The sequence below is a fragment of the Carettochelys insculpta genome, chromosome 3 (genome assembly GCF_033958435.1).
Source record: "Carettochelys insculpta isolate YL-2023 chromosome 3, ASM3395843v1, whole genome shotgun sequence".
In the NCBI taxonomy this organism is placed as follows: Eukaryota; Metazoa; Chordata; order Testudines; family Carettochelyidae; genus Carettochelys; species Carettochelys insculpta.
In genome coordinates, this window is record NC_134139.1 from 171,109,249 (window position 1) to 171,117,552 (window position 8,304).

An 8,304-nucleotide genomic window follows, 5' to 3' on the forward strand; every position below is an offset into this window, starting at 1 on the left:
AATAAAATATTTAAAAGAAAGACCATTTTAACTTTGAGGATTCGGAACTTCTTTAAAAAATGGTGGGGAAAAAAAAATGTGAAAATTTCTTTTCCAACATGTTCTACATTGGCTAACATGTGGACAGCAGAAGATAAGTTTGAAAAAAAAGATTGAGGTCTTTTTTATAGACCATAAAAAAGAAAAAAGTCAGACATATTAATGGGAAGCCCACGTTAGAAACTGGTGGTATGTCAGAATCAAATTGTGAGATCCACTGTGCTTTGTGAATTTTTATTGTAACCCATATTGTGACCCACTTTGCAGTGAAAATTCAATGTTGAGCCACTCTGTGTTGAACAGGCCATCTAATACTGACCATTCTAGACAATATCCTGAAGATGCTGAGGTGTGGGACATCTCACGTAGGGTGAAAAATGAGAATCAAAGCCATCAGTAACAAATGACTGTTCCTTCAGGGAAGAATAGTTTTTCTAGTGCTAGGGTCCTTGAATGCCTTTCTATACCATGGTTTCCCAAACTGGGGAATGTGCCCCCACCCAGGTATGTGAAGAAATTCCAGGGGGGGCACGAGTTTACCCAATCCCTCCATCATTCCCCTCACGCCAAGAAAGAGCTAGCTTTTGCTTCCAGCTCTCTGCCCCACCTTCCTATGTGGGCAACAGGTAGCAACTGGTGGCTGCTCTGCCTCCCCTGCTTCCTTTTAAATGGCCCTTCTAGGGCCTGACTGGTTACTCTCTTGGTCCCTGTCTGTGGCAGCAGGGGAGCAGCCATTTAGATTGCCTTGAGGACTTTTCTTCTGCTCTTTCCTGGGGCAGAGTGAGGCAGGATCACAAGACCTCCACTAGGGGGCCTCTGTACTTAGTCCATCCATCACAATGTTATTAATATACATAGCTTGCCTTTATTTAAACTATATACTAATGATATGCTGGATTCCACCATCTGCCTTTAAAGCATTCATAATTTTACATGTTTGTCCAAACAGATCTTTCTTATCTATGTACATTTGTTATTTTATCTCCTTGCTCTGATCAAAAGCTCTTAAAACCTACATTATAGATATTGCTAACAAATGAATATTCTTAATAGTCATATTTCTTTTCCACACAGAAGAATTTGATGATCTGATCATCTCCCAGTGTGTAATCTGGAATATTAAATATGTTTTTAAACTTATTTAGTCAGAACCAACCTCTTCAATCTTGATCAGAAGCATCAGCTTCTATGTAAACTCAAATGGTGGAACAGCAAAAATAGAACTAAGTAAGCCATTAACATCAGTCATGCAAAGCAACATCAACTATTTTAAAAAAAAAATCAAAAAAAAAAAAATCAGCATTTCCCATCTAGGAGCCATGTATATAATCTAGAACCCTGATGCAACATGGTATTTTACTATATACATAACCTTAGGCCCACTTGTAGTTGACTTCAATAAAATAATTCATCACTTAGTAACTTGTTTTCACAGTAATGTTCTGTCCCACAAACTATTACCCTTGAGAAAACTCTCAGGAACATTTGACTGACTTTTAGCAAGTACAGTCCAGAGAAAAAAAGTATCATTAAAATGATTTGGCACTCTCAGCTCTAATAGCTTCTGTACACAAAACAGCTGGAAACAAGCCCTTAAACTACATATACTTCCTCTCATCTTTCTAGAAATATAATTTCTCTAAATGAGTACTGATAACAGAACAGAGTAAAATGATACCGCTGCAGCTGTACGGAGCACTTTAAAAAACAAAAAGTAATATATGTTTACACTACACAGAGAAGTTTTAGGTATAAACTAACAAGTTATGTGATTCCTCCTCACTTTTAATTAACTAGAATACATAAGGTAAACAATCATTAAGTTCCTGAGGAATTAGTGAGTCAGTTTGTGCTAAGCAGAGCTCAGAAGGATCTATGTAGCTCCACTGAAGGCAATGGAGCTGATCACGTGTAACTAAAAACCTTATTTAAAGCTGCAAAACCCTGTTACTGGTGATACTAAAGAAGTCAGTCTAACTTCCCTCTAAGGTCTCATGTTGACTTTTCAGCTCTAGCAGTTACAAAAAAACATTTGAAAACAAATTATGTTTAATAGGAAAATCATTACTCTCTCTCCCTCTCTGTGTGTATACACACATACACACACACGCACACGCACACACCAACAATAACCATGACATCTCTCAAGTGAAACTTTAAGGACAGAACCATGATTGAAATCAGGCCAAAAGTGTTTGTTTAAATTGGATTTTTAATATAAATTAAGAATGCTAAAAACTAGTTATAATAATTTTAAATTTATGACAACCTACTTTATATATAAACTTACCATATTATAATTAAACTTACCTTAAAATAATTAGGCGGTAGATGTTTGATGCTGAAATGTATAAGAGACTGTCAACACTACAGGAATTCATAGATTCCAAGGCCAAAAAAAGACCATTTTGATCAAATTTGACTTCTATACAATACATTCTACAGAACTCTCTCTAAATAATTGCTACAACCTACCTTTTGTGGGAGAAAAAAGTTAATCTTCATTTAAAATGGTCAATGATGAAGAATCCACTATGACCTTTGACCTATTCCCAACTACTATTCATATCTTTTTATTAAATTCTTGCTCCCAGCTCATTTGGATTATAACTGTTTTCAGCTTTATGAAATGGGTTTTTATGAATGGAAAAGACAGACCAGTTTCTGCAAACCCACAGCAGGAACTGGGTAAAGGCATCTATGGTCAGGTTCTGTATCTGGATGTAGATGAAGGCAGAGGAGAGAGGAGCAGCACTGAGTCTGGTCATGCAATCTTTTCTAATCACAGCTAATTATATTAAGCCTCTCTCTTACAAAGTCTCCCTCAAAGGCTTCTGTGTGCTGCCCTGATTGCCAATTGCTCTTGGTTACTTGGATTCTGGCTTCTAAACCCATTTTTCCCAGCTCAGCCTGACTTCCTTATTAATCAAATGGATGAGGGTGATCACAAGGCTCATCAAAGATGATCAAAGGAACAAAGGCTCAAAGGGGCCCAAGCAGTCTATTCCCAACTGACATTGCAATTTTTTTTTTTTTTTTTTTTTTACTACACACACACACACGCGCGCGCGCACACACAAATAGATACACCCACTCTCTCATGTCAAGATTAGTACTTGTAACTTGTTCAGCAGGGGGTTTTCTCCTCCCTTCCCCCATAAACCTCTGTTTACTGTCATGTGGCATACACTAAATTGTAAGGAACCCGGAAGCGCTCTCCCATGCACCCATCCCAGTTCATTATAATCAGAAACCTAGCATATGTAGTCTCTTTGTGTGTGTATTTCATTCAAATTTGCACTACACTAAGCAAAAGAACACCCACTCCAAGATGCATCCAATGAGAAGTGATGGGAAATTCCACCTCCACCATTAAACAGCTCTCTTTACTGGAGCTCCACAAAAAATGAATTTTCACACTGGTCCAATTCAACATCTGAATACAAACACTAGGAAGACTCGTCAGATGACACAAATTCAACTGCCAGAAATGTGCAGATGATGCACAGTTCTACATATCCGTCACCACATATAAACATACCACCACCACCAAAGTGGCTTGCAGCAGATCAGCTCTTGGATTTAAAGCATATTTGCAGGGTTGTATTGTAGCTGATATTGCAATATATTTGTGTGCTAGATATGCTAAAGATTCGTGTGTCCCTTCATGCTACAACCATTCCAGAAGACACGCCCATACTGATGATAGGTTCTGCTTGACAACAGCTTAAAGCAAAGTGGACCAACACATGTTCATTTTCATCACCAGATGTCCCCAACAGATGTTTGATTTTGTTTTTGATGGTTCAGTTCTACAGTTTCCACATGGACATTTTGTTCTTTTTAAGACTTCTGAAAGTGTGGTCCACACCTCATCCCTCTTGGACTTTAGACAGCACTTTAGACTGTTATACCTTGATTTGAGTGCTGTAGCTGTTTTTTGAAATCTCACACTGGTACCTTTTTTTGTGTTTTGTCAAATCTGCTGTGACAGTGTTCCTAAAATGAACACCTGCTGGGTCATCATTGGAGACTGCTATAATACGAAATATATGGCAATATAAGGGTAAAACAGAAGACATACCATTCACTCCCCTCTCCTCCCCTTTGCCCCCCGTGAGTTGGGGGAAGAAATTTAATATACTTTTCTTTTTTTGAACGACCATCATTAGCTTAATATCATGTCCTCTACAATGGTAGCAAAAGCATGAAAAAATGTGAATGTTTCACATATCTTGCATGGAAATACAGTAGAACCCCAGTTATCAAACATTATTGGGACCAACTGATGGTTGGACACCTGAAAATGTTGGAGAAGACGGGGTGGCTTGTGGGGTCATAAGGGGAAGGTCGGCGGAAGGGTGGGGGAGTTGCCTGGGCCCTTTTTTAGATTATCACAGCTGGCTGCCAGGGGCTGACTCCCTGGCTGGCCAGCTCCCACTGGCCCTAGGGCTTACAGCCCAGGCCAACCCGTGATAGACTGCTGGCTCCCCCTGTCCAGATCCTTGTGGTCAGCTCCCCAGTGGTCAGTTGCTGCCAACCCCAGGGCAGGGAACACTGGTTGGCCAGACACAGGCCACTGGCTGCCCCAGCTGGCTCCCCAGAGCTGGCTCCCTGGGCGAGCATCCACAGCCTGCCCCAGGATGCAAAGCCCCAGCAGCTGGGGCATGAAGCCGTGACCAACCCTGGGGTGCACAGTTGTCATTGGCTCCAGGCAGGCTGCCAGCTGCCCTGGCACCATCTCCCCTGGCACCATCTCCCCCGGCTGACTCTCTGGGCAGGCAGCCATGCCACCCCAGGTGGATGGGCATCCAAGCTCGCAGGGAGCCCCAGCCGGCTGGCCATCCAAGCTCGCAGGAAGCCCCAGCCGGCCTGGGTGCGCAGCAGCTGCTGGCCCCTGTGGGGCTGCTGCCTGCTGAGGGCATGCTGTCAGCTGCACTGTGCAGGAAAAAATTATCCAGTCCCCCAGTTATCAAACATTCAGTTTCATTCCACACCCCCTCAGGCAGTGTTGGATAAAACAGTGTTGGTTAACCAGGAGTCAAATAACCAGGGTTTACCTGTACCTTGCAACACCCACTACAAAAGTGCCAAGCAAACAAACACTTTCTCTCAGTATCAGGTGACTTTGTAAATAAGAAGTAGGGATCATTATATCCCATAAATGTAAACAAAACTTGTTAGTCTTAACAGCACACTGAACATAAGGTGGGACCGAGTTGACTTATAGCCTCTAAAACTTTACGCAGTTTTGTTTCTGAGTGCAGTCATGTAACAAGAAAAACCTCTGCACTTGTAAATTTCACTTTCACAATTAAGAGTTTGCACTTCAGTGCATGTATGAGGTGAAATGAAATACTATCATTTTTTACAGTGCAAACATTTGTAATCAAAAATAAAGTGAACATTCTACACTTGGTTACTGTGTTGTAATAGAAATCAATATATTTGAAAAAGTAAAAAACCATTCAATAAAATTTCAGTTGGTATTCTATTTAATTTTTAATTGCAACTTTTTTTAGTTAGTGGCATGAGTTAATTTAGATTGACAGCCCTAATCTTAACATGTTAAATAAACACATAATTCACCATTTTCTGTGTGCTGATTTCATTTTCACCCATGATTTGCATCAAGCTGCATTTGAAATTCCATTAAAATGTGCAAAACCAGCATTGTACAATTTACATGAGGGAGACAACCCTAAATTTATTCAAACTAATTAATGCATTAAATAAAGTACTGTCTGTAGTTAATAAATGTAATGGATAGTTTCTCATACATTTTAACTTGAAGGTCAGCAGGGATATTCTGACCTCCTGTACATTGCCTCCTGAACAGACCAAGGAGTCTAACATGTAAATATGTCACAAAAGTCCTTGGCACAATGAAGGCTGTTTCTGATCAGCATGCCCTTCAAGATTCGAAATCTATCAGATCTCATCCTCTCATACCTCATTTGTATTCACAGACTGGAAAAGGAAAAAAAAAGCCTCTATTTCAAGTCCTATTTTATGTTCAACTTTAAATGTATTAATAATTAAAATGAACTAGCTTAATAAAGTGAAAAGAAAATATTTTCTCTGTACCTGCAGAAGAGACAAGTACCATCAAGAGTGGCTTAGCTGTTCACCCACACATGGTTCCAACTGCCTGTCCAAGTATTTCTACTATTTCAGTAACCTTCAAATTTTATCGGGAAGCAAACTTTTTAAAAATGTAGTTTAAATGACTTTGATAGATGATAGTGAATCTAGTTCTTAACATAGGTTGCTATTTTCCTCATTTTAAATATGTTTATTTTTAAAAAAGAACAGTAAAAACAAATCAACATTTATCCACCATGACAAAACTTGGATGAGGAGGTGCAGCACAATACAGGTCCCAAATTAGAGTTTTTGCAAGTTTCTTTTATCAGGAAAGGCTGATGCCCTGATTTATTTTGTTAAACAGTAAAAGTAACACTTATTCCCCATACCAATAATGTGTTTATCTGGAAGAATCAAAATGTCAGATAAAAATTTTGGGGCAAGATTTTCAAGATGCAATAGTACAGGTTGAACCTCTCTAGTCTGGCAACCTGAGGACCTGACTGGTGCTGGGCAAGAGAAGTTGCAAGACCACGGGAGGTCAATATTGTCAAACAGCATTACCAACACTTCTGCTGCTTACTGGGCTCTTAGAAGACATCTGGGTTAAATTACAACTAAATAACAGCACAGAACATGGAGGGCCAGGAATGGTGGCTTCAAACAAATTTTATGGGACCACAGGAAACTTGGCCACCAGAAGGCAGTGGTCATCTAGCTAATTAAAATCATGCCTGATTCTGGATGTTGTGGGATGAGAATGGTTCAATCGGTAGGAACTATGTTCCATATTCCAATGAAAACTGAGGACCTGAAAACCAACATGATCTCCTAGAAGCCCAGTACTAGACTGAGGCTTTTGTAGCAGGGTTGCATTGAGGTGCAATAACATCATACTTGTTTGTTTGTTTGTTTTTGATGAAGCACTAGCGATATATTTGGTTTGTATTTAAACTAATTAGCAAGGTGAGGACCAAAAATTAGACAGATCCAATTTCCAGGAGGTCCCTGAGCTTTTATGGCACACTCATGCTAAAATGTATTGAGTCCCAGAAATTACTTATATAAGAGGAAAAGCTAACTTAAGCCTAGTCTGCACTATATAGTTATATTGATGTAAACTAACATACCTCCACCTAAGTCTGCAAGCTTCTGCACTACAATATTGCTCCTGCTAGTGTAAATCACCTACTACAATTAACTCTGCCTCTGTGAGAGGTGAAGCACTTTGTCAATGTAGTTAGACCAACATATCATCAGTACAGATGCTAGGTTGGTCACATCAGACTGGCATCTAACAGCCTGGAGCCCCACTGCACTGAGCTGACACTTAGAGCAGTAGGGATGTGGCTGCCAGTGTCACCACCAGACTGGTATTTCATCAGCTTAATTGGACTTTTCTTTTTTATGGATTTACTACTTGCAAAAAATTTTAATTTGTGTGCATGTTTTTATATAGGTTTAAAACATGCTTTGCATTATTATTGCAATACACAGGGATATCTGTTAATTCAGTCCAGCTAAAAATGCTGCAATATTCCCACTTCCTCAGCATTAAAAATATGATATTAATAGAGTCTCTCTCGATACTATAAGCATTTGTTGAAGGAGATGATTGGGTTGGGGTTGCTGCAAGCTTGTCCTATAGATGGAGGGGGTTTCTTTTTAGTGCGTGTGCATTTCTAGGGTAGTAACCACAGCTGTCAATCCCAAGCAGAGGACTAGATTTTCGAGTACACCAGCATGTCTCACGCTGGCAGTTAGATCCATGCACACCACTGACAGAAAGAGTTAGTGTGGCCATGGGGTGACATAATTTAAGTCTGGCTAATTGTGAGGTGTAGACTTACCCTCACCCTCCAGCTACCCCGTGGAAGTAGGGAAAGTAGGACCCAAGATCCCAAAGGACCAGTTTCCATTCCCAGAAAGGGGCGGCCCACTACCCCCTTCCCAGGGTCTGAGAGCACAGCAGGCTCCATACTCACTTCCTGGAACACCCTCCAAGGACTCCTGGCTGCAGCTGTACAGTGCAGGGGAGAGGCCAGAGGCGCTGCCAGGCCCAAACGCTACTTCTCATCACTGAGTGCCTACTGCAAGGTGAGGGAAGGACCCCGAGAGCGAATCACCTGTGGCAGGTGCAACGAGGAGGGCGGAGGTGTCTACTCAAGTGCCTGATTT

General features: G+C 40.6%; 1 protein-coding gene across 3 annotated transcripts in view; it reads right to left on the reverse strand.

Annotated features, from left to right (window-relative positions):
* The window catches only part of SH3YL1 (SH3 and SYLF domain containing 1), an 86,346-nt gene extending 78,044 nt beyond the window's left edge, over window positions 1–8,302 (reverse strand). Inside the window, exon 1 of one of the 3 annotated variants that reach the window (XM_074991203.1) lies at window positions 8,112–8,302. In XM_074991203.1, the coding sequence (XP_074847304.1) occupies window position 8,112 (1 nt within the window). In that variant the 5' untranslated portion in view covers window positions 8,113–8,302. The remainder of the gene's footprint in view (window positions 1–8,111) is intronic. The other 2 variants (XM_074991202.1, XM_074991204.1) reach the window with 2 other exon arrangements.
* Window positions 8,303–8,304: the final 2 nt, after the last annotated feature.